The sequence below is a fragment of the Mirounga angustirostris genome, unplaced genomic scaffold, assembly GCF_029215605.1.
Source record: "Mirounga angustirostris isolate CCGP_5_RB_7025 unplaced genomic scaffold, mMirAng1.0.hap1 SCAF_1, whole genome shotgun sequence".
Lineage (NCBI taxonomy): Eukaryota > Metazoa > Chordata > Mammalia > Carnivora > Phocidae > Mirounga > Mirounga angustirostris.
Window position 1 is genome coordinate 57352589 of NW_026991709.1, and position 26708 is coordinate 57379296.

A 26708-nucleotide genomic window follows, 5' to 3' on the forward strand; every position below is an offset into this window, starting at 1 on the left:
TTAGATTGTATGTGAGTGCGTATGCCTTTCCCTCAGGTTGGGTGTGTGTGTGTGTTGTTGGGGGTGAGGGGTGTCTGTGACTCCTCTTCTCAAAGGCAGATGATGATAAACGTTTGTGAATGTTTCCTACATGGTCGTCACTGCTCCGAGTGCTTTACTGACACCAACTCTTTTAATCCTGGCAAGAGTTCCATTCTGTAGGCACTAACACGCGGCCAACTTTCCAGGTGAGAAAGCTGGCAGGAAAGATGAAGCCCAAGGTCGCACTGTAGGAACCGTGTGAAAGGGAATTAACCTGGGCAGCCTGGTCTCAGAGCCTGCCCTTCCCTCCACCACCCCATCCTGGCTCTTTGCCTGACTCTGGACTTATACAGGGAAGGACTGTGTTCGCGTGTACTATCCATCTTCATCTGCTCGGAACCTCGCACAACGCCTGGCACGCAGGAGATGCTTCATAGTTCCTTGCTGGTGAAATGAATGAACTTCTGCTAGGCGGGGCAAGCCCTGGCAGCAGACGGCCCCTGGAGATGGAATGTCAACTTTCCTCCGTGGCACCGCGCTGCCGGCCCCATCCCGGCCACAGCCGCCACCCGGCCGGGCCCTCGGCTCAGCTTCTGCTTTGGATCTGCGCGAACTGGGAAAGGCTGAGCCGGCAGCGCCCTGAACAAACCAGAAAAACAGCCCTCCTCTGCTCGGCTCGCGAGCCCACAGGAGGCGCGGCGGCTCTACCCCGCGAGGGCCTGCGGCGCCTCCTCAGCCCCGCCCCGCCCCGCCCCGCCCCGCCCCGCCGCCCGAGGTCTGCCCCGCCGCGCCCGCCGGGGGCGGAGTGCGTGCTGGTCGGGAGGCCACTCTGGACTCTGCACCCTGGCGTGTGTGCACCCTGCTTCCCGCGGGCCGCTCAGCGCTCCTCTGCCCGTCCATGGAAGGGGCCAGATCCCCATCGCCGGGGGAAGACCTGGAGCTCTTGGCGCTCCGAGGGCAGCCGGACGAGCAGAAGCCTCTCAATGGAACCGTCCAGGTGATCCCTCTTTCGGTCGAGGAACCCTGCCCAGCCCAGGTAAGGCCTGCTTGGCGCTGCGGGCGGTGTCCGGGCGCACTGTGAGCCGGGCTGCCGGCCAGGACCCGGGCCTGGCACCCTCAAAGTTGCGGGGTTCCAGCCAACCGTCCCGGCGTCTCAGACGCGGAGCGCTGGTGCGCCCTGGAAGCTTCTGAATGGAGCGCACGCGGGAGTGCGCTTCCGCCTGAGCCCGCCAGAACCCCTGCCACCCCTCCGATCCTGAGCCCGCCAGGGCCCCCTGCCACCCCTCCGATCCCTCTGACCCCCATGGAACCTGAGGAACCCTACACAGGTTGTACAACTGTGTATGTTGTACAACCATTGCCACCGCCCGTGTACGGGCCCCTCTCTTCAGAGAGAGTCCCCAGGGATAGAGGTGGCTTTAAAAAGCTCTGTAACTTTAAGTTTTTTCTTTTTCAAGCGCGGAGAAAGAACTAGAGTGATAGATGGAGTCTTCGCTCTTTCTTCAGAATCTCCTTGCCTTAGCTTTACTGCCTTGCTGCTTCCACCCTCCCCCTAGCCCTCACCCACTGCCCATCATCCCCCTATCCCGCTTCACATCCCCCAGACACACGCTTTCTGTCCTTTACTGATCTGGCCATTTGATTTGGCAGGAAAAGAGACCGGGAGAGGCGACTGAACTCCCCCTGCTCAGTTGATGGGAAGTAATTTCAAAGTGTTTGTCCCAAAGAACTAGACTATGCCTCATTTGCTTTCCCTCCTCTCAATCTCTACAGCAAGTCATGGCGGTGCTTAGGCTGAGCTCTTTTCTGATCCAGCCCTGGCAGTGATGGGAAGTTTATTCATTCTCATCAAATGCTTGTAAAACAGCAGAGACTTTGAATTCACAGCCATCTGCCTTCTGATTAACCCCTAGGATTGGCTGGAGGTTTACAGGGTGCTTGGAGCTCCCCATATATATGGCTCCAACCTGATCTTTTGACGTCCCACTTCTCCACTCCCACCCCTTTGACTCTTCTTCGCCTGTTGATTTAAGGGATAAGCAAGGACATCGAAAGGAGAAAGCTGAGGCGCCTGGGTGGCTCAGTCGTTAAGCGTCTGCCTTCGGCTCAGGTCATGGTCCTAGGGTCCTGGGATCGAGCCCCACATCGGGCTCCCTGCACCATGGGAAGCCTGCTTCTCCCTCTCCCACTCCCCCTGCTTGTGTTCCCTCTCTTGCTGTGTCTCTCTCTGTCAAATAAATAAAATCTTTAAAAAAAAAAAGAAAAAGAAAAAAGAAAGGGGAAAGCTTTGCTTTTGCTTCAACATCGATTCCTGGAAACACTGTAAAGTCTGCTTTTCTGAGGACCTATAGGTACCCTGGAGGGTGATTTGGGACTTTATGTTTGAGTGAAAAATGAACACCAAGGAAGAATGAAGGTTGGACGAAGATGGTCTGTTCTCTGTGCAGTGGCCACAGCTGTGGGCTTGCTGTGTCAGTCCTCCAAGCCAGGGTCTAGGAATGGATTGCGAAATACTTGCCTCATGTTAGGTAGATCCAGGACATACCAACGACTCCTGGGACTGAATCTAGAGACAGGAGTTTTGGTGACAGTTTTACCACTAAAAGGTGTGCCCTGTGTCACGGTGCTAAGGTCTGTAGTTAAATGGTCATGTAATGAGGTTAACCGGGCTTCTCTAGGAGGCCTGGGAATGCCTTGTTGAAAACAGATGAGTAGAAGAACATGGCACATGCATGTAGGGCATCAGTATTTTATAATTGTTTAGTACCTACCCAGGAGAGATGGCTCTTTCGTATTCTAATTACTTCCTCATTAGCCAGCTGTACACTGATAGCCTAGACTTCCTCGTGATTTAGCTTTGTAGGTCGCCAGATAGGGAAAGCTATGGGGAGTGACAGAATGGCATGAAGGTGAAGGGTACATGAGCCCTTGGAGGGCATTCAGATATTTGAACAGGAAACATTTAAAAGGAGAAAAAAAAAATCTCCATTTAAGGTGTTAATCGTTCTCTTTGGTTACATAGAATAAGTTGAAGTGTATTTTGTTTTTTTAAAGATGTATTTGTTTATTGAGAGTGAGCACACAGGTACCCACAAGCAGCAGGGGGAGGGGCAGAGGGAGAGGGAGGGAGAGAATCTCAAGCAGGCTCCACGCTCAGTTTGGGACTATTGGGAAGAAGACATCCCACCTCATGGGTAACTTCCTAGTTGGAAGGGCGGATCTGGGAGAGTCTACAAAGGCAGTGGGGAAAGAGCTTTCCCTTGCTTGTTCTGGGCTTGGAGCTTGAGGGAAATTAGCCCCATTGCTATGCATTGTTCAGAATTTAGGACAAGAATCTGCTGGATTTTCTGTGGGTGGACAAGTGAATTAAATCCCACAATGAGATTACAAAAGTACAAATCTTTCTACAGTGCTAAGAAAATTTTTCCAAATGTATATAATTTCTGCTCTTAATAGAGCCAAAGAGAAGAAGAGCTTTTTGTGTCTAAGAGAGAGTTCGCCGTTGTTGCAGGGCTTTAGGTCATGTATTTGGATCCCTATCTGAAGGGGGATGTGACTGTTTGGGGGCCTGTTCAGAGGAAAGCCACAAAAATTCTCCAGCCATATAATGCAATCATAGAATGTAAGATGCAGTTTGCAAAAATCTCTGGAAAGCACCTGTAGAAAAACCTGCCTTGGCTTCTCCTCGTGACCTAGAATTTAGGCACGAGACAAAGAAGATGCTAGTGAAGGAGGCAGTGTGTCCTTGTGACCTGGGTTTTAGGGGAGTCTCGGCACAAATGACACACACCTACTCTATCAGAGGCTCTTCACCCTCAGGGCACAGTGGAATCTCCTGGGGGAACATCTAAAAAATACAAATTTCTTGGTTGCTTCTAATGTGCAGGGAGCTGAGAAGCACTGTCGTTTATTCTCGGGGTGGGAGTAAGCTGATGGACTACTTCACAATGACTTAAAGTCTGTGAAGATTAATTTTGCGAAGGATAGTGTCTCTCCCCTAGGGCTGACGGCAGGCAGCGAAGGGGCCAGGCTGTAGGTTGGCAGCTTTGGGCTGGACAGGAAGAGGCATTTCCTCCAGGCGAGGGGCTGTGTACTAGTGAGGTGACTATCCTAGGAAGTCAGAGTAATGGTCTCCTCATAGCACCAGGGTCCTAGTTTATTATTTCTAAGGGAAATCATAAGTGGAGCCACAAGAGGCCAAAGAGGTTCACTGACCCTCAATTTGCGGCTCATTTGAGACTCCAGCCCCTTTCATTTTGTACTAAGCTTATGGTCCTGGCTGCTTCTTGTGTAAGGACTGAAAATGGCATGAGGTCATTTTGTTCTCAGGAGCTCTGTAAGTAGGAAGATATGTTTCTGTTCCCTGGGAAGTTGAAGATACCTTGTCCTGGGACTTTTTTCCCGTGTGTCTTATTGAGCCCTTGGCTTTGGTGTCTTTGGAGCAGTTTTTAGTCTTCGGGTTGGGTGAGAGGTGGCTCTGTCCTTGGACTCTGGAAATCCGCTTACCTCAAGAGCATTTTCTTCTGTCCAGGTGTTCCCTTTGTTGCTCCTCTCACACCTGACCAGAAGAGCCAGTGTAAAGTGTACTCAGGGGCTCCAAAGTGTGACCTCCACGATAGAATTTCTCAAAGTACCTTCTTAAAAGTTCTAGAACCTTCTACACTGTATTAAGAGCCTAATACTTGAATGAGGCACAAATCTGGGATATAAGAATGAGGAAGTTTAAGAACCATTCCTCCTTCTATCCGGTTTCAGTTTACCTTGGAAGATAGGCTGATATCTGTTTATATTTGAATATGAAACCAGACAAAGCAGGGACAAATGTGCTGTGTGGACAGCTCATGTTCTGGGATATCTCTCCATGGGCGACATGGCAGGGAGGCCTCCACAAAAGGAGAGATCTGACCTGGCTCCTGGAGAGTGATGAGGCTTCAGAACAGAAGTCTCAACCCTGATAAAGCAACTGATTTACTCTGGGAGGCTCAAAATTACAGAATGGGGGGGGAGTGTGGGTGGGGGGGGGTGGGCACCTGGGTGGCTCAGTCAGTTAGGCGTCCGCCTTCGGCTCAGGTCATGATCTCAGGGTCCTGGGATCAAGCCCCACGTCCAGTCTGCTTCTCCCTCTCCTTCTGCCTCTGCCCTCGCCCCACTCATGTGCTCTCTCTCTCTCTCCCTCAAATGAATAAATGAATAAATGAATAAATAAATAAATAAATAAATAAATAAATAAATACATACATACATACAGGCTGGGGCCTACCCCCCACTTCCTCTACAGTCTGGTCCCCTGTGTCCAGGTAGGGCCTAGGGGTGTGTGGTTTAAATTCCTCCTCAGCTGATCCTGACGTGCTGCCAGGCTTGGGAACTTCTCACTGAGCAAGTCTGAACTATCGTCCTGAAGTGCACGATTTCCTTTTCTGGTGGCCATCACCACAGGCATGAGGGAAAGAAAGTCAACCAGGTGCTGCTCTGTGGGACTGGAGAACACAGTAATGATGGCTCCCGTGTGTGGGGTCCCTAACATTTGTGTAGCAGGTGCTTCATGTCCACGATCTCTAGCCTTTACAAGAGCCCTGGGAGCTAGATTTATTTTACAGTTGAGGATGTCAGGGCCGGTGAGCTTCAGTAACTTGCTGAATGAGGCAGTCACTGCCTTCAAGTGTGGGCGGGGAATGCCGATGCAGAACCACACTTTGCCCCCTCGGAGTCTGTGGACTCAATGTGGGAATTCCCGAACGGCTCGGTAGGAATGGAGAGGAGTCACGGAAGCTGGTAGGGGCCGGGGGTGGCCCGAGCGGGGGCACCCCACGGCAGCCAGACGCGCTCGGAACCTGGGGCTCTGCACCGTGTCACGGGGGGCTGTGGACGCAAGGGGCCAGCTTTGCCGTGACCCGCAGCAGGGATCCGTCTCGCCTGCTCTAACTGCATCTTGGAGATGGGCTAACGCGGCCCTTGCAGGGCCGTTCGACTGACATGAAACGGTGTTGGCCACCAATCAAGCATGGCCGTTGTGGCCTCACGACCCCCATGGCCGCCCCCTTCCTGGTGTGGCTCCCAAGCTGCCTTGCATTTCCCTTTCCAGGCCCTAATTCCACAGTGTGGGGCGCGGCGGCAGCCCCTTCGCTTGTTCTTGGTGTGCCCACTCTAAACCGCACATCATTCTTCTCTTCATCTTCAGCTCGGCTCTTATGCTCCAGAACCTTTCACGGGTCCCCAGCACACAGCAAATTAAGTCCAGACTGCTCTGGCGGCACTGAAAACCCTCTCGAGGAGGCTCCAGGCTTTCACGGTCTCTAATCTTAACCGTCGTGACTTGCTTCTGGAACCCACCACATTCCCGTCAGAGGATCCTCTTGGCCAGCTAGCTCCCTTATGAATCAACACTGAGGATGCTCTCTCCTGGAGTTGGAATGCCTTTCTCTGCCCATCCTTCAAAGTCCTGCTTCCACCGCCCCCCCCCGCCCCCCCCCCTCCACCTCCAACCTCACCTCAGAGCCCCCAGGGTATTTTCTCTCTTACTTTTTTTTTTTTTAAAGATTTTATTTATTTATTTGACACAGAGAGAGAGATAGTGAGAGAGAGAGAGAGAGAGCACAAGCAGGTGAGCAGCAGGCAGAGGGAGAGGGAGAAGCAGGCTCCCAAGGAGCAGGGAGCCCGATGTGGGACTCGATCCCAGAACCCTGGGATCATGACCTGAGCCGAAGGCAGCCGCTTAACCGACTGAGCCACCCAGGCGCCCTCCCTTACTTTTTTTAAAAAAAAGGTTTTATTTATTTATTTGAGAGAGAGAGAGAGCACAAGCTGCGGGGCGGAGGGGCAGGCAGAGGGAGAAGCAGACTCCCTGCTGATCAAGGAGCCTGAGCGGGGGCTCGATCCCAGGACTCTGGGATCGTGACCTGAGCTGACCGCCTGAGCCACCCAGGCGCCCCTCCCTCCCTTCTGTGTGAGGTTACATTCTGCTTCTTTGCAAACCTGACTCCGTGGAGTGTAGCCCAGAGAGGGCAGGATCCTGCTGCCTTCATTTCTGTATTACTGGCCCTTCACAAGCATTCAGAAGTGCTTCTTGAAACCAGTGACTGCCTCACAGTGTCCCTCTGCTTTCCAGGCCAACAAGGAGAACCCTTGGAGCTCCTGTAATAAGAAATTGATTGGAAAGTGCAAACTGTGGATGGTCATCGCCTCTGTTTTCCTAGGTCTCATTGTAGTCATCATCATAAGCTTATGTCTTCTTGGAGGTAAGAGGATTTAAACAGGACTAAGCTGATGCATTTGCAGAACTTATTTAATGTTCGTTTATGAGTTACACTGATATGGAAGATGTGCTCATTGCTATTTCATTATTTATAATATGAATTTAAAACTGGCTTGGGATTGTTGTATGGGTGGTAGCTATCCATGGTTCTTTGTTTTATTTCATTTTTTTGTTTGTTTAATAAGCTCTGAAAGAAGTATGGAGACCAATGTTTTATTTTAAACTCTGCCCACTGGATCTTGAAGGTTTCTTAATTTTAACTTACCTAAACACTAATTTATCTTTTATTGTTTCTCTACACCTACTTATTTGAAATTTTTTTCATTTGTTTCATAAAATAATTATTATACTTCCTCTGATATACCTAGTACATTATTATAATGATAAATAATGAATAGCCCATTTGAAAACATCTTAAAAACTTTATAGAACCACGTATCTATATGCTATCATTACTTTAACTATTTTGGAAATAACTTTATTATATTTGTGTTGTATGTGTTTACAAAACAAAAACTTACACGGTGCTAACTATATACTTTACATATTTTATTTATTATTTATTTTTTTAAATTAAAATTTTTAAAAAGATTTTATTTATTTATTTGAGAGAGAGAGTGAGAGAGAAAGAGAGCACAAATAGAGGGAGCAGCAGAGGGAGAGGGAGAAGCAGGTTTCCCGCGGAGCAGGGAGCCCGATGCGGGACTCGATCCCAGGACCCTGGGATCATGACCTGAGCAGACGCTTAACTGACTGAGCCACCCAGGTGCCCTTTATTTATTATTTATTATGAATATGAAAATAATACATGTTCAGTTACCCATAAAGCCCATCCATATTATTAATATTGCACTATATTTTCTTCTTTTTCTTACTTGCATTTTTAAAATAATTTGAGTTCAGATTGTTTTTTATTTATTTAATTCTTTTTTTTTTTAGAAAGAGAGAGAAAGAGAGCGTGAGTGTGAGCCACGGTGGGGTGGGCGGAGGAGGCGAGGGAGAGGTAGAGAGAGACTCCTAATTTTTTTTTTTTAATTTTATTCATTTATTTGCCAGAGAGAGAGCAGCAGGCGCTCTCCTGAGCAGGGAGCCTGATGCGGGATTCGATCCCAGGACCCTGGGATCATGACCTGAGCCGAAGGCAGACACTTAACCCACCGAGCCAGGCGTGGAGCCCTTCATGGTGCTTGATCTCACCACCTGAGATCATGACCTGAGTCAAAATCAAGAGTCAGATGCTTAACTGACTGAGCCACCCAGGTGCCCCGATCAGATTGTTTTTTAATCATCTTGGGGCCTACCTTTAGGATTTTTAATGCTATATTGAGGCCATTTTGCCAATTCACTAAAAATGATTTGTGAACACTTTTTTTTTAAATGACTGCATGATATAGTCTTCCATACCATTTTAAAGCTTTTTTAGGTAGTTGCTAATTTTTTATGATTATTGATATTAAGGTTTTCATGATGAATAAACATAGCACCCTCCAGTGGGCATTCATTTCCATTTTAAAACAAGAAAGAAGAAAATTGTTTTTATTTGTAAGTGGGGTGATTGCAGGGGTGGGGGCGCTTTTCTGGAGTTGGGATACTCTTGAGGGTGATCTGGTCTCCACAAGGATTTGAGTTGAGTCGGATTCTTCTTTTTTTTTTTTTTTAAGATTTTATTTATTTGCGAGAGAATGAGAGATAGAGAGCATGAGAGGGAGGAGGGTCAGAGGGAGAAGCAGACTCCCTGCTGAGCAGGGAGCCCAATGCGGGACTCGATCCTGGGACTCCAGGATCATGACCTGAGCCGGAGGCAGTCGCTTAACCAACTGAGCCACCCAGGCGCCCCAGTCGGATTCTTCTTAATAAACCCAATCTTGGATGAAGAGCCCCTGAGTCTCTCCAGAAGGGGTCCTGGGAGTTTTCTTCAGGAACTACATTTGCCCTTTACCTCCTATTCCTTTTCTTCCTCTCCTGTCTCAAGGTGTTAAAGTCCCTGAAGGAATAGGGAAATGTGATGGCACTATGTTTGCTTAATTACTGAGGGCATAGTTGAGGTGGGATGGCGATCTTTTGAGGCCACAGGCTGGTTTCGAGTTAGGGAGAAGTTGATGAGAGGCGCTACACCTCCTCCGACCTCCTGAGGACAAGAGTTTTGGTGTGAGCCTTCCTACTCCCTCTTCCCATCAACTGCCATACGTGGATGTCGAAACAAGTTGAGCTGCGCAACCTTGTCCCATCACAATTAGGTGGTGCTCTCCTGAACATCGGCTAATCTGTCTGTTGGCCTCTGGGGCCTATAACAAAGGAGGATGCAGCAGATCCAGTTGGTTTAATATTCAGGATTCTAAAGCACAAGACCCAAGAGTTGTCTTCCATTCTCAAAAATCATCGGACCTCTTCAACTGCCCAACAGCAATCTGCAGAGGAAGGAATGTCTTTTCCTTCCGTCATTTCCCAAGGGACCTGAGAGTTCACTGGATAATATTCAGGAAAGAACTCTATAATACTTGTAGCGCAAACTTCATTCTCAATGTGGTCATAAAAGTGTATTTTCAAATGTTATTGCTGTAAAGAGATTTGCACACTTTCACATTTTTATAATCCGAGAGATACTTTTGCTTCACTTGGCACCTCAGCCCTCAGGGGTTTGGGCCTTTGGGGAGAGTCATGGTGTGGGACTGTGGGGGAGGGGGAATGCCATGGGTAAAAGGGGCGGGGCCGGGGCTCTCCTCCTTCCCTCCTTGACAGTCCCAGCCTCACCCAGAGCAGCTCTGTAGGTACTTCTGGGATGACCGTATACAGTAATTGGCCATTGCCTCATGACCGAGCCCCAGTGATAGGAATCGAACTCATAGAACTTCTGTGAGGAAAACACTGCTGTCTGGAAAAGCACAGTGTTGGCAGAGCCAAGGGCTACACGCATGGCTGGCTTTGTTAAGAAGTGAGGTTCCTTGGGAGCTACCTTGGCCTCCTTCTTCCCGCCCTCCAGCTCCTCAGTCTCCTGTCACCAGGCTCTGTAGCATGCAGACTGAGGCTCAGAGGCAGAGATGTTAATAACTGTGGAGATGGAGTGCACACAGAAGTGGACAATAAACAGGTCCTGACATAGAAGGGGTAACGAGTTGAGGAGGGGACAGTGGGGTACCCAGGGTGAGGTGTTCAGTGCGGAGGTCTATCTTGTCACTGACATTGTTAAGAATTACTGTCAACTGTGGTCTGTTTTATTATTGTTAATTTTCTACAGACTGTATACCCTTTATTGCCTGCATCTGGGGTGGATCTCCTGCCACTTTGCCCTTGACATGCCATTGAAGTGATGACAACTTCAGGATCATGGCTCAGTGTAAGGCATTGAGCTGGGGCTGCATAGACACTGTGCAGGAGATGCTCTGGTAGACAATGAAATCTTCTTAAAGTGGCCAATTTGGGGAGCAGAGCCCAGGGAATCCTGTTGAGTCTGGAGGCTTGGTTTTGTCTCCATTCTTCAGGGAAAAGATAATGATGGATTCTCTTCTTCTCCCTAAAGAAGTATAAATTCCTTGATGTAAATAAATGATAAAAGGCGGGGGGGAAGCCTCCCCCCACCAAGTCATCTTCTTTCTGGACAATTTAGAAGATCAGTTAAGCATCTTCAGGGGTTCTGCTTTTTTCACTGAGTTGCCCCAGCCAGGGAGGGGAGAAACCTGAGTAACACCCTACAAGTGAAACTCTCGTTGGAGTGGCAAAGAATTTTAAATATTGTATAAGCCAAACTGTGACAAGTAGGTGGGTACTTAGAGATATAGTTTAAAGGTGATCAGATTTAGCACTCTAGGGACCCTTATGTGATATTCCCCAGCATTATGGATGGGGAAAGCCTGACTTCTTTACTGTCTTTCCATACAAGTTTTTCCCCGAGTAGGAGTGCTATGGTGCTGAGATGTAAGCAGGGACTTCAGAAGTGCTGCGTGTTGAATGGATTGTTTTGTCTTTGCGTTGGGTGTAAGAGCCGCAGTTTATGCTGTCACAGAGTGTTGGTAGGCGGACAGGTTGCACAAGGCAGTGCTCCCCAGTGTAGGGTGACTCATGGGAAAATCCTCAGCAGACAGCATTAGCAAGTTAAAAACTAGCAAGGTCCTTGGGGGCAGGAACTTAGTAGCAAATCCATAAGCCCTGTTCCTTGAAATTTCTTTATGTTTTCCCCTGTTTCTCCACCTTCCCAGGACCAACCTCTTCACCTATGCTCTCCCATAGGATTCTCCCCAGCTCCTCCTGACCCATGGACCTTCAGATATCTCCGTGTCTCACTGAGCATCCTCAGGCTCTTCTCAACTTGGGCCTCTTGAAATGTGCTAGCATTGTCTGTCCTTCAAAACCTTCTTCCATCAGAATCTTGCTACTTCATTTTAGGAATTTTTTTCTTTTTTTCTTTTTTCACTGGCAAACTTCTAGAAACAGAGTTCTGCGTTTGGATCTTGCCTCCTGCTCACTCCTAACCCATTGGTTCCAGGACCCTGGGATCATGACCTGAGCAGAAAGCAGACACTTACCTGATTTAGCCACCCAGGCACCCCAAGACTTAAAATATGTAACGTAAAATGTGAGGGAAAACTTGTTGATTAAAGGGTTATTGTATTTTTTTTTTCTTGTTTTATTACAATTTCCTTACTTGGCAAGTTTTCAAACTACAAAGACTTAACTTTATCGTCAGACAAAATAATGTCACGACTTATAGCAAATAAGGGTGTGGGGGGATAATTCCCTGTGTTTGGGGTCCTCAGGATCACTCCTAGATCTAGTGATTTGCTGGGAGAATTCATGGGACTCAGCATATAGGCATAGAGATGATTACTGATGTGAGGAACAAAGGCAAAGGGAAATGTAGATAAAATTAAATTCCTTAAAACTTGCAGCCCGTTGACAAATACTTGACTCAGGGAGAGTAACACATTCCTCCAGGAACTCCCACCTGTCTTTAAGTTAATGACTTTCTAGAAGAAAAAAAAAAAAACACCTAAGCTTGACAATAGCTAGGCCTCCAGGAACCCCTAAGTCCTCTTTAACATATGGAAATCCTTTTGGAAACCTCCTTTGTCTCTACCTCTCCCAACTTAAAAGTATCTAATCAGTTGTTCCTCACAACTCCAGTGCGGCTCTTTCTGCCCACGGGTCCTGTCCCCGAGCTTTAATAAAACACCCTTTTTGCACCAAAAACGATGTATCAAGAATCCTTTCTTGACCAATTGCTCCCAGGCCCCATGTCAGATCACATCACTTGTGATTTATCATAGCAAAATGAAATAAAGCAAAATCCAGTAGGAAACCAGGCGCAAACTTGAGGACACACTTAACTGCCGCAGCAATGACATGTGACAACACAACACGTGAGAAGTGTTGTCTACTGGGGAAGCTCAGAGGCTCAGTGCCCAGGGTTTTACTGGGGCCGGTCCCGGAGGCAGCCTCAGCCTGGCACATGCTAAAATTCCAGATCCCCGGAAGGCAAGGTGGTCAGCTTCGGCCACATTGCTTGTATCAACAGGGGGTACCACCTGGGAGGGCGAGGTGGGAACCCTCCCCAGATTTGGGTTCGCAGAGGCCAGCCAGGGGCCAGCCTTGAGCCGGCCGCTCGGAGCCGCTCATCTCAGGCTCTGAGAACTCTGTTCTGCACGTCCCCTTGCTCCTCGTGCCTCCCAGGGAGTAAGTATCAGGATTCTTCTTTTCACCTGCCTTTCCCTCATACACTGAGGGCCTTTTCAAAGTCCAGCCAAAGAGGCTGCTTATGTTCTGTCTGAAGCATGAGACCTGAGAGTCAAGTGTTGGGCAAGACGAGCGCCCGGTTCCGCCACCCACGCCTTTCTCAGGGCCCGAGCCGTGGTTCCTGTGCGGGCCCAGCGGGGAGGCCGCCGGGGAGGCCGCCGGGGAGCCGGCCGAGCGGTGTTGACTTACCACGAGTGCCAGCTTCCAGCGCCGGGCCCCCGACCTTGTGTGTTTTTCCTTTGGCTTTAACTGCTTAAAAAATCAGTTAGCTCACCATCCTTAGAGCACCAACAGCACTGTGCCAGGAACGCAGGGCCCTCGGGCCCTGGGGCTCTGAGTGCTGTTTGGTTTCCCTTCTATAAACAGTGTGTAAAAAAAAAAAAAAGAGTGTGCCAACATTTGTCTCCTGTGGGACAGACTGCAGAGTGGAGGCTTCCTGCCCATCTTCTGTCTTCCTGGGAGATGTCAGGACATGGCTCACGTGCTCCTGTCTAGTCCCCGCTCTGTTCTGGTCCATGATGTCCCTTCCTCATCAGGGTCTCTGACAGCCCTGGACTGAGGTGATTCACTGAAATTCCTTGCTCCCAGCCCCTGGCCCCCATCACCCATGGTTCACCCCCTAGACCCTTGCCCCATCACCTGCCTCGACACCTGTGGACATAGCTAAAGCTGCAGGTCCCGTTCAACCAGGAAATTCATGTTCTTCCCGCTCCCTCCCACCGGCTTTTCCCGCAGTTTGTATTCAGTGGCATCTGGGAGCTCTTATGGTGTAAAACAAACAATTTTTTATCATACTGGAGGCCAGTCCCTGTCTTTATTTGGTATCGCCAGGAAGACAAAGCATTTCTGCTTGTACTTGCTTACTGTGTCTAGGCTTTATCCTTGATGAATGCTCCTTGTCTTTTATAGCAGCCAGTGGAAGAAATTATTATTCTAAGCATGTGTTTACTTTTACTTTTTATCCCCCTGCCTTTAGTAACTTACGTCGATGAAGATGCAGATGAAATACTTGAGTTATCATCAAATAAAACTTTCTTGGTCGTGCTAAAGGTTCCAGAGGAGTGTGCTACTGAGGAGGGGTTACCTCACCTGCTCACGGAGAGGGTAATTATATCTTAAGCATTGTTCACAGAGTTCTTACCATTAGAATGTGGGTTCTTCGAGGAGTCGGCATAGAGCAGTCACGTAAGTAGCTTCAGGCTTGGATTCTTTGTCTGGATTTGGGCAGACGATGATGCTTGGAATTTTCGATAGTGCAGAGCCTGAGAGAGGAGCCCTGCCCTCCAGCGAAATGCATCCTGGAGGATAGTGCTCCGTCTCCTCACTCTCGTCTTTCTCACGTTTGATTCAACCTGTCATGTTGTGGGGGACCTGTGATGTGCTAGACAGCGTGCCGAGAGCCACGGTCACAGAGTCTGGGCCCTCAGTTGGGGGCTCAGTGCCAGTAGAGGAAGCAGTCAAATAGATAGTTCTAAACAGTGTGATATGTTCTACTGGGGGGATGCGTACAGAGTATTTTGCAAGCACGAGGGAGGGTCACCTAAACTACCTGAGGTGCAGATGGAAGCTGGGGGGCCTCTTGCAGGAGGTGATGCTCAGGGTGAGTCTTGAAATAGGAGGTAGGAGTGTTCTAGATTACGCTGGGGGATCTGCCCCGCAGTGTCCTGCTGCCTCTTGCGGACCGTGCGGTGGGGACTTGCAGGGGTGAGGCATGAAGGTTTTCCTGCTCTTTGGTAAGGCACTGAGACATTTTCATCTTGTTCACTTGGTCAGCTTTTCGTGTTGGCCCTTGCGAGTGGTGGTGGAGAAACCCTGGGAGCTGAGAGCTCAGTCAGAAGGTACTGCACTAGTCCTGGTGATAGATGCGGGGCCTTGACCCAGGGCAGTGGCAGGGGGGTAAGGAAGATTCCAGAGAGATTTAAGAGGTCTTCTCACTCAACGGGACTTTATGGCTGATTGGATGTGGGGATGAGGGAGACTACGACTCCAGGCTCCCGGTTGGGTAGCTGAGTGGGTGGATGGTGGCTTTGTTCTTGGAGCAGGAAATGCAGGAGAATGTCCTTTGTGCATGATGAGGGCATGCAGCGTCACCATGAGGGCTGGCTGGGTTCACAGCCAGATCCAGAAAAGCATTTGAAAAGAGAGTAGAAGCAAGACCAGCCTGCCATCCATTACACCCTTCTCTGCAGTTGGTAGGTGGAATGGGGTGAGTCACCTTCATTTGGTTTCCATCGGATTCCTATGAAAGCTTTCCCAGGAGGTGATTCCCTCTCGGTCACCCCAGAGTTAGTTTCTGGGCACCCAAGGGCATGTTATTTGATTGCTCCTTCGGGTCACAGGGGTTTGTGCTCTGGGATGATTATCTGGGCTTCTCTTCCTCCTCCTTTTCCTTCTTTAAATCCTACCTGCAAGCCCCTTTTCCTCTTTTTCTTTCACCTGCTTCCAGAGCAAGTTGCTGAGTGAATAAGCCTCTTGCCTTTTTCCTCTTGATTGTTTTTTTCGTCAAGGGGTTTTGCATTTGCTGAGCAGAAATGAGATGATGCAGCATCCACACATGTCACATGTTACAGACCGAATTCTTTAGTCAAAGGGAAGTGGATGTTAATCATTCACCTCAGAGCCATATCTCTTGCACAGAGCCAGACACGAGCAGATCCTGTAGGTACGTTTAGCTCATTGCTGTGTAGTGGCAAAGGGGCAGGGACTGGCATGATCCCTGGGGCAAGTGCACGGGCCTGCTCGAGCTGGTTCCTTCCCTGATAAATGGGAATCGCTATACTTTTACTGTATACCCACAGGTGCACATGAGATGCATATGAAGAACTCTGTAAAACACTTTTTTTTTTTTTTAAAGAATGGTCTGGTTTACAGATGATTAAAGTAAAGGCACAGCAAGGTAAAAAGTTACTGGCCCCTGGTGTCCCAACCGAGTATGTTCAGGAACAAAAGTGAGACCTTAGAGGTATTAGTCTTACTGTCAGGTCAAGAGCCCCTTTCTTTCATTCACTCAGGCCAACTTCTAGAAGTTTCCAGATATGGAAGGTAAATGGGAGTGGAGAGTGAAACACCATGTCCTCGCTTTTGCTTTATTGTCTTGCTTTTCTAAACAGTTTTCCTAGCCCCTCCCTTATCCCACTGCCAGAATTTTCTTCTCTTCCCGCTGGGGCCCTCGCTCTGCTTCGGCCAGCCGGTTAGCTGCGTGTTGTGGTACCTTGGCCCGTGTCCCTGATGCAGGCATTAACAATGGCAGGTCTGCTAACACGGAACATACCTCCCTGGTCTCGAATTAGCGGCTCTGCCCAACCCCGGGAGTCAGCTCACCGGGTGCCAAGCTCAGCGTGCACCCAGCCTCATAGGCACAGTGTGGGACTCCAGGGCCAGGGGTGAGGAGCCCCCCATTTCACTTCTTTGGGCCCATAGCAGTGTGGTTAACCGCTCCCAGATATGTGGACATGTCCCAATGACAGCAGGGGGCCATGTCACCAAAAAGAATCACAGTGGACACTAAAAGTGATCTGGTACACCATTCCAGCTCTTAATGGAAAATTATAGCTTAGATTTTTTTTCTGAGAGACGACTATGTGCCAAAGAATACTAGGCCCTAAGGATTAAAAAGGAAGGAGAGAGAGCGGGAACAGAGAAGGTTGGAAAGACACCATCCCTGCCATAACACGTTTGTTTATGTTTATGTGCATATGTGCGTATGCGTATTTATGTGTGTACACATGTATGTGTGTAGGGTGTGCGTATGTATGTGTGTGCACGCACGCGTGTATGCATGTGTGTCTGCATGTTTATGTGCATGTTTGCGTGCATGTGTGCATGCACGTGTATGTATGTGCCTATGTGTGTACATGTGCATGCATGCGCGCACGTGTGTGGGGTGTGCGTATGTATGTGTGTGCACACGCACGTGTATGCATGTGTGTCTGCATGTTTATGTGCATGTTTGTGTGAGTGCATGTGTGCATGCACGTGTATGTATGTGCCTATGTGTGTATATGTGCATGCGTGCGTGTGTGAGGGGGGTGTGCGTATGTATGTGTGTGCATGCGCACGTGTATGCATGTGTGTCTGCATGTTTATGTGCATGTTTGCGTGCATGTGTGCATGCACGTGTATGTATGTGCCTATGTGTGTACGTGTGCATGTGTGCGTGTGCGTATGTATGTATGTGCATGTGCACACGCGCGTGTATGCATGTGTATGTGCATGTTTGTGTGCGTGCATGTGTGCATGCACGTGTATGCATGTGCCTATGTGTGTACGTGTGCATGTGTGTGTGTGGGGGGGGTGTATGTAAGGAAGTGCTTAGAAAAATAAAACCCCGTCCATAGCATCCTCTGCCTCCTTGTTGTTTGGAGTAGCCCTGTGAGAGCCACTTTCTTATTCCTGCATCGGCCTCTGGCAGCATTCTTTCTCGGGGGCTCAAAACCTGTAAGATGCCTCAGTCATTTTCCCCCAAGGTTCTTATCACTTTATGCTTCTTTCCTCTTTGCTATTCAGGACACTTCCTTGCTTCATCCTCAAATGTAAAGAAAGTGGGTTTATTTTCTATCACCCCTAGGACTGAATTCCTTATGAGCAGAGCAACCTCAGGCAGGTTTCGTACCCTTTCTGCGTGCTGTTTTCATTATTAGTAAGAAGGGAAGGGTGGTGATGCCGCTTATGTCAGGTTCTTATAAAGCTCGGAACAAAAATACAAGAGGTGTACACACTGTAGGTGCTCTGATCCCCTCTGCCCCACCTTGAAGGGACTGAATTGTCACCAGATGAATTAAGTGGGAGTGTACTGTGGAAATGTAGGCTCCTTGAGATTCTGTTCAGACCTGGGTGGGACATAAAATGAGCCGAGCTCCCCTCCGGGCACTGCTCTTTAGGGTGTGTCTGCTGCTTGTACTGGGTGAGGTGAGGAGGCACTGAGCGGTCACGGGTGCAGCTGGGCCACTCACCTCAGCACCAGGCTGCCCCTGGATGCCCCTGAGCCTTCCACTAAGGCTGACTTAGGCTAGGCAGGAGTGGGCCTGGCGGTGGGCTCACTCCAGCCCCAGAGCTGGGGCCAGGGTAGAGAGTGCAGCCGGATCCCAGGGCAGTCCTCCCGATTTATGCTAGAAGCTCTCTGCAAAAGACCAAGGCATTTAACCTTCAAATGCCAATTTCACAAAAGTGCAATGTAAGTACATTCAGCTACCCATCCTCAAGCCCTACTAGGCTAGGATTCCCATCTCTGAAACATGATAAAAAGGTTAATCAAAGACAAGGAGAAGATAATGGTAACGTAAAAGCAGCTCGTGTCCAGAGTATAACACCAGACACTTCAGATAGAAAAGATGCAGATACAGCCAAGAAACAGACAACTCAAGAGAAAGACAGGAAACCAAGAGGCACGTCAAAGGTGCAAAATCCTAAAGGAGTTCATAAACATGCCTGAAAAGATACTCAACCCCACTTGTAATAATGCAAATCAAAACAATGTAAACAATTTTATACCCCTTAGTTTGGCAATAATTTAAAAAAAATCTGGTAACAGGAAATGGCAGCTAGGCCATGCAAAATGGAACACTGCCAAGTGCTGAGATGGAGAGGAATTCGGCAAGATTTAGGTGGGTTGGAGATGCACCCACTCTTGGACCCAGCAATTCCATTTCTCCTCACATACTCAAGGGAAACTTTTACATGTATCAGAAGAGAGGCACCGAAATATTCCAGGAAGATTACTTGGGCATAGTTTGTGATAAGAGAAAATTGCAAACACTGCACATCACCAGCATGGGGGAATGGAAAAGTTGGTGAAATCATTTAATCTGATCTCTGCAGGAGTTAGAAGTCAGTTTAAATGACCTCCATCTCGATGTACCATTATGGGGTAAATATCAAATGCAATTTTGGATGAAAAAAAAAACAAGCCAGAGAAGACTGTGCAGAATATGCCACCTTTTATTTGAATGAAAACAAAGTAATTATGAGTTGTTATGATTGTACAAAGAAGTATTACATGTATAAAAACCTGCATGAAAAAGATACATGCCAACTTCAGGACAATGGTTAGTGCTGGGGGCAGGAGGGAGGAAAAATAGTGTGTAGGAGTAGATTTAGCTTTGGTTTGTTTTTTCGAGTGAAGGGCTGAACTAACTATGGTAAAATGTGTAGCTGTGAAACCTGGGTAGTGACCACACAGGTGTCATTTTTGGTGTGTGATTGCAGTCTCTGATGCATGAAATAAGAACTCTGCAATTACAGACCAGCCCCACTCGGTCCCTTCATCCAGGGGAAAGTGCCACACCTGGGGCTTCCATGGCCGTGTTTCCTTACAATGAAGCTCCGCAGAAAAGACAGCACAAGCCCTTGTCTGGTGACGTTCCAGGTCCTGAGTGGCCTCTTCTGCCGCCTTCCCAGCCACTTCAGTGTTGTCTCCTTCCCACGGGTCCTCGGGGTCCGTGGGGGCTCTGGCTGCTGACCATGCTCTTCACGAAGGCTGCAGGTGTCTGCACGACATGTGAGAGATGTTGAAAATCCCAGCCTGGTCACCTGCTCCTTAGAAATGAGGTTCTTTTAAATGAGTGTTGAGTTTTGGTTGGGGTAGGTAATAGGCCCCTTCCTATTTCTCGATCCAGAGCCTCTGATTAAGTGAATTCCAAGCTAGCGTGGAATCTCTGTCTACCAGTAGCTTTGCTTTGTCAGGTGATATGCAATATGATCCATCTGTAATGTGCGTGGTTGTTTAACTTGTTCCTATTTGTTTTAGCTCACAGATGTGTACACTTCATCCCCATCGCTGAGTCGTTATTTTACTTCAGTGGAAATGACGGACTTCAGGTAAGAATGTGGAACGTTCCATGTTGGTCTCTTTCTCTGGGAAGCGACACCCATCACCATTTATCTAGAAGGAACTTTGAGTCTCAAAGGACAAAGGGAACTGATGATAGATAGAATCATAGACTGTTGGCTTGGAAGGGTCTTTGGACACCCACTAGCTCAACTCCCTGATTTTACAAAGGAGCAAAGTGAAGCCCAGATTAATTATATGCCTCAACAAGGTCACACAGAAGAGAGGAAAAGCCAGTCCCGGGTAAACCATTCCTGTTTAACAGCAGATGCTCAAAATAAGCCAGGGATAGGACTAGAAATAGATCTCAGAGGGTGGCTGGGTGGCTCTGTCAGTTAGGCGTCGGACTCTTCATCTCAGCTCATGTCTCGATTATCTTGATCTCAGGGTCATGAATTCAAGTCCCACATTGGGCTCCACGCTGGACACGGAGGCTACTTAAAAGAAAAAAACAGATCTCAGATAGTGATGTGCTGTAAATGATATAATCCATATACTAGCTCTTGCTTTTGAGGAATATAGTTAATATAGGAGTTCATACTCCTTGTATAATATTAAAAATATAAAGACATGTAATACAGGAAAAGTCTACCTTCTCCCTTCCACCCCAGCCTACTACCCTTGGATGTTGCATGTTCCAGTCAATTCCATACACATAGTACATTTCCTCCCTTCTACTGAATGGACTGCCATCCACTGTTTGGTGTGATTTCTTCTATATGTGTATTTACCACATATACTTTATGTACTAAACACGTATAGCCTATACATACACATACAGTTTTTCTTTTTACATTTCTTTTTTTTTTTTTTAAAGATTTTATTTATTTATTTATTTATTTGAGAGAGAGAGAATGAGAGACAGAGAGCATGAGAAGGAGGAAGGTCAGAGGGAGAAGCAGACTCCCTGCTGAGCAGGGACCCCGATGCGGGACTCTAGGATCATGACCTGAGCCGAAGGCAGTCGCTTAACCAACTGAGCCACCCAGGCGCCCTCTTTTTACATTTCTTAATCTTAAATATTTTTGTCTCCGTTTACAGAACTTAGATAAGAGGTGTACATGTGATTGTCTTTTTTATTGCTAGAATAAGATTTAGGTGACAAAGCTGTATTATCCACTATTCCTAAGATACCTCTGGACCGTGACCATCACAGATAGTATTGTATTGAAATCCCCCCTCTCCAGCTATACATTTCCTAGACCATAATCTTCGTACACCTGAGAGGGGAAGCATGTAAAGCAGGTGGTAGTACAGCGGGATGGGACCAAAAGGGACCTGAAGTCTGAAACTGCCTCCAGTGGTGGGTTGCCTTGGCAACGACACTCTTCCTCCTTCTTTATGGAACCCCCACTGTGCATGTTACCTTATGGTGACCTCTCTGACATTGCTCATTTTAATCCCAAATTACTGGTATTAAAATGCCAATAGAAAAAAGCCCAACACATTTTCCTCCATATACTTGCCCCCAACTTGCAATTTCAAGACAGAGCTGAGAAAGGAAAGACATTCAACTGGAAGGGTTTTTCCAAGAATCCAGCCCCAGATTATGGGTCTAGAGGAGGTGGGATTACATAATGGTTTGGGGTCGACCTTGGGGAAAAAAAAACATCAGAAAGTTGAGTCAAACATGGCTAGAAATCTGAAGACTTAATGTTAGAGAATTTGTTTTTAAAAGTTATTTGAGGGGCGCCTGGGTGGCTCAGTCGGTTAAGCGTCTGCCTTCGGCTCAGGTCATGATCCCAGGGTCCTGGGATCAAGCCCCACATCAGGCTCCCTGCTCCACAGGAAGCCTGCTTCTCCCTCCCTCACTCCCCCTGCTTGTGTTCCCTCTTTCGCTATGTCTCTCTCTGTCAAATAAATAAATAAAATCTTAAGAAAGACAGAGAGAGAGAGAAAGAGAGAAAGAAAGAAAGAAAAGAAAAGAAAGAGGTGCAGGCAAGAGTTTTAAAAATGTTGAGTTGAGAAACAAAAGCCATTGCCCCCCAGAATATGCTGCCGCTAGTGGGCAGGAGACAGCCAGACCCCTGACAGCTGGGTTTGTGTCTCCAGGGGATACTGACCTCGGTCCTGCCCCGGCCATGCCCCTGCAGGAACCTGCAAAAATGCCCATTGGTTCATCACCTTCCGGGCCCACTCTAATGGTGGGCAGCGGAGGCAAAGCCCACAGGCTCTCTGTTTTCCTGGAAATCCCTCCTTTTCCCCCTCAAAATCTACCTGTAAGGTAAACTCCCCCGGTGGGTGACTGGACACGGTGGGATTAGGTTGGACTAGTGGGACTGAGGTAGGCAGGGCAACCCTCTCACTTCCAGAAGTCAGCTTCTGGTCATTGGCAAAGCCAGCCTGAGCCCTTGCCCACCTGCGGGAGTGCAGGGTGGCTGCGCGTCTAGATGTTGACCATGGATAGCCATAATTGGAAGGTGGAGCACAGGGGACAAAGAAGAACACCTGCAAACTTGGGTGGCAGGCTAAGAGTGTGAACATGCATTTTCTAGCCATTTTCTGTAGCAGCATCCATAACCCGAGAGAGTTCCTCCAGAGTCTTGATGGTATATTGCTATTTTGCATGACAGGGTTTGGCACAGGGCTTGGCTGTCACAGAGTTCATAAACGGCCACATCAATGCAAGAATCCTGGCCTACGTGACCTCTGGCCACAAGAGGGAGCTCGTTTCCTGTCCTTAGCAGGGACAGCGGTCTGAGTCTGGCTCCGGGAAGTGTGTCCAGTCTGTAAAAAATCGCTGCAGGGCGGGGTCTCACATGTGGCCATCTCTTAATTATTTTATTACTGGCTCTTGATCTGGGCCTTCTTGAACCAAAGTGACAGGATAGCTTTGAAACACCTAAATGCTGAGCTAGCATTTAACGAGCAGTATAAGCTACTAATGAACTGAGGATAGCCCTAGGATTATTTTCATTTTGGAAATGGAAAAATATGTGCTGGGAAGATGAAAACTCCTTCTCCTTAGGTGTCTTTACTGTGAGTTGCAAAGCTGGGAGCCTCGGGAGGTGGAAACGGGACGGAACAGGTTTCTCAGTCTAGAGACAAACGGGGGGGGGGTGTTCTGATTGGTGCTGCTACATGGGGCTATGTGTGGGAGTTCAGGAGTTCTGCAATGAGCAGGGAGCTCTGTGTCCTACCTTAAATAATTTATAGGTCAAGGAATGAACTGGTTGAACCCAATAGCTTGTCGGGGCAGGGAGAGGGTGGATGGAGTGTGGGAACGTGGAGCAGGGAATACAAGAGGAGAACGCAGCTTCCCTGCCCCAGGGGATAAAAGGCTGGCATTGGGGCCTACGGTGGGCCAGCCTTGGGTCTTCCTTGACAATAGCTGGGTTGTGACTCTTCCTTCAGTGGCCTCTTCCAGTGATCTCCTAAAGGTTGGGCTTTAGGTGCCAGGAAGAGGTTAGGGTCACCTCAACTTTTTGTGAGGAAACTATGGAAGAGGGTTCTTCTAGAACAGTGTGCCCTTTGCTATTTTGTCCTGGAAGAATGTGAGGAACTATAAATGTGGTCCCGCTAAGGCCAATTTCCTGAGTTGCAGTGGGATTCTGTTGACATGTGTTGCTGTCTCTGTTTGGTGTGTCTTTCAGCGACGAAAATGCCACGATAGCCTACCACCTGCAATTTGGGGTTCCTTCGGAAGGTGAGGGCTTTATGAAGTACAGGATGAGTAAGGAGTTGGTGCGCGGCGTGTTGCTACAGAATCTGCACGATCGGGGAGTGCCTGGCTGTGAGACCTTGGGACGGGGTCCAGCGTCCCTCTTGCTCTACGGTAAGTGGAGGAAGTCAGGAAGGCAGAGTTGTGGTGAGCCGGGCTGAGGGCAGCTGCCTGGGGTCTGATCTCCGCACTGGTGATGTTCGCGCTCCGTGGAGGTTACACGGTCCCTGCCTTCCCCGAGCAGATGGAGTATTTGGGATAAAACAATTAAATGGTACCCCACTTTGCAATATTATTAGTAAGCTCCGTGGAAAGGCCGCGGTTTCACAAGAGAAGCAAAAGTACTGAATTTGAAATGAATAATGATCCCAACATGGGGAACCTCTGTCTTTTTCGCCTGAAGGCCACTGAGTCTGCTACATTAATAGAGGGGCAGAACAAGGCAAAGTAGTCTGTGAGTATAGTAAACTCACTTATCTACTTTTTGAAACCAAGAGTGCGATGAGAAATTTGGCACGTTATTTAATGAGCCTGAAGGACACCCGCTCGTCAGAATCTGAGAACTTTGAAGACTTCGCACAAAACCTGGTGACAGGCCTTGGAGAGGTGCCTCCCTTGCATCTGCACGAGAACTTTGGCCGGGCCTCTGGTCCCATGCCCCACTCTGATTCCTCTCTGGGCGAGGCATGGGCGCTTGTTAGCCCCAAGGCCGGCCATCTCTGATAGTCCATCACCCATGATCCATCAGAAATACCTTCTGCACACTAGTAGCAGTAAATAGTAGTTGAATGAATGAAAAAGGCCAATCAGGAGATGGGTTAGCAGCAGGCACAGTGCCAGCCGGCCTCGCATTAGAAGATAGAACAGAGAGATTATAAAGCACCCCTGTCGCTACATAGTGTGAGAAGGGGCGCTTATTATAATGACGCTTATTTCTTGATGATGGGAGGTGAAAGTAGGCTTAATCCTTGTCTAAGAAGGCAAAGAGTTACATAAAGCAGTTCTGAAAGCTTTCTTTTTCCCAAACAAATAGAAAGGATGACATTCAGAAGGTCAGATCTTAGGTCGCTGGGAATGAATAGTTTCCTCACAGAGCATCTGAATAAATTGCGTCTGTGGGCCAGACAGAGGGCATACATGTGGAGAGTGAAGAGGCTATACCCCCCTCTACAGGAATTTGAGAAAGAAAGGAAAAAAAAGGAAAGAGGGAGGGAGGGAGGGAGGAAGGAAGGAAGGAGAGAAAAAGAAGAGAAGAAAAAGCAAGCCCTTCAAACCCCTCCTGTGTAAAGAGGTGAGAGAGGGGAGGTGCACCTGCCTGAGCTGTGTGTTGTGACTGGTCGTGATTTTCTGAGCCCCTCTGTACTATGGTGGTTGCCAGCTTTTCCAAATGTTGGCGAGGAAGGTAGAGGAGGATGGTGAAAAAAAGTTGACAAGATGATTGGGTTGGGAAGGCCATACAGAGTAGGGCAAAGGGCAAGTGGCCTGTGAGCCTGGGCAGAGCTTGAGCAGACGGCCTTGGAGACACTTGCCCAGGGCCAGCCTCTGCATCGGGCCCCACAGATGCAGCGGGGAGCTAAGCAGGAGGTTGTACTGTTCCTCTGAGACATTTGTGCTATGGGGGAGAGGGTGTTCCCATGACCCTATGTCCACTTTCTAGAGTATGCAGGTGCAGTATCTGCCATTTGATATTTTCAGGAATATGAGTATCAGTCAAATGGAAGAGGACACAGTGACCATTTGGGAAGTGAGGAAGGAAGAAGAGAGACCTAGAAAAAAGGCAGGCAGGCTGAGGGAGGGGATAAGCTCGGGCAGGGATAGGCAGGATAGGTAGAGGCCCTTGGGAGGGGCCCAGTGAGACCCTGTGTGTTCTTAGGCCAGTTTTCCATGTTCATGTACACTGTGAGCCTGAAGGTTAAACCTCCCCTCCCCCCACGGCCCCCTGTGATCATCTGGGCCATTCGTGGTGAGCCGGGCAGCTGGTTTCCTACAGAGATAATGTTCCAGTTCTCAAAGAACAATGATTCTTTTTTTTTAATTTGAATTTTAGTTCGTTAACCAGTCAATATTGGTTTCAGGAGTAGAAGTCACTGATTCATCACTTACATACAACACCCAGTGCTTATCACAAGTGCCCTCCTGAAGACCCATCACCCATTAGCCCATCCCCCCCATCAACCCTCTGTTCTTTATCATTAAGAGTCTCTTATGGTTTGCTTCCCTCTCTCCTTTTTTCCCTCCTTTCCATATGTTCATCTGTTTTTTTTCTTAAATTCCACATATGAGTGAGATCATATGGTATTTGTCTTTCTCTGACTGACTTATTTCACTCGGCATGATGCACTCTAGCTCCATCCATGTCATTGCAAATGGCAAGATTTCATTCTTTTTTATGGCTGAATATTCCATAGTGTGTGTGTGTGTGTCTCTCTCTCTATATATACATACACCACATCTATATATACATATACATACACCACATCTTCTTTATCCCTTCATCCATTGATGGACATTTGGACTCTCTCCATAGTTTGGCTGTTGTTGATAATAAAAGAGCAATGACTTAAAAATTCTTTTCTCCATGTAATGAGAACTTTCAGGATTGCCTCTCTTAGCAACTTTCAAATGCACCATACAGCAATGGTAACTCCAGCCCTTGTGTTGTACGTCACATCCACGGAACTTACATATTTTATAACTGGAAGTTTGTGCCTTTTGACCACCTTCACCCAAGCCCCCCACCCCCTGCCCCCACAACCAGTCCGTTCTCTTTTTCTATGAGTTTGTTTTTTCTAGAGTCCACATGTGAGCTCACGCAACATTTGTCTTTCTCCGTCTGACTGATTTCACGTGGCATGGTGCCCTCGAGGGTCAGGGAATTGTTGTAATAGTTCTCACCTACCCCCTTCCCCGGTTTTTGGGCTACTTCACCTTTTGGATGTTTGGGGGCCCCGGGGATGAGGAGGGGAAATCTGTTTTACAAATGTAAAATGGCAGTCTGACCTGAGTCATCTTGACCTGAGTTCGTTATTTTGTACTGTTTTCTCATAGGGGATGGAGTCAGCTAGTAGACTAAATGAGAAACAAAGGCAAAGACCAGATTTATGTGAGAGAAAAGGGGAAAAACCTGTAGGCAGTGAGAACGGTGAATCTTGTTTGCACATTTTTGTGGTAAACCGATGAGCTGGTTGCTGGCAGAGGGGCCGATGTGTGAGTTCCGTCCT

General features: G+C 48.2%; 1 protein-coding gene across 1 annotated transcript in view; it reads left to right on the forward strand.

Moving 5' to 3' along the window:
• The first annotated feature begins 825 nt into the window (after window positions 1-825).
• CUNH3orf52 (chromosome unknown C3orf52 homolog) overlaps window positions 826-26708 on the forward strand; it is a 28100-nt gene continuing 2217 nt past the window's right edge. Inside the window, exons 1-5 of the mRNA XM_045902854.3 lie at window positions 826-1057; window positions 7127-7256; window positions 13977-14104; window positions 19746-19816; window positions 23420-23601. Coding sequence (XP_045758810.1) covers window positions 920-1057; window positions 7127-7256; window positions 13977-14104; window positions 19746-19816; window positions 23420-23601 — 649 coding nt within the window. The 5' untranslated portion in view covers window positions 826-919. The remainder of the gene's footprint in view (window positions 1058-7126; window positions 7257-13976; window positions 14105-19745; window positions 19817-23419; window positions 23602-26708) is intronic.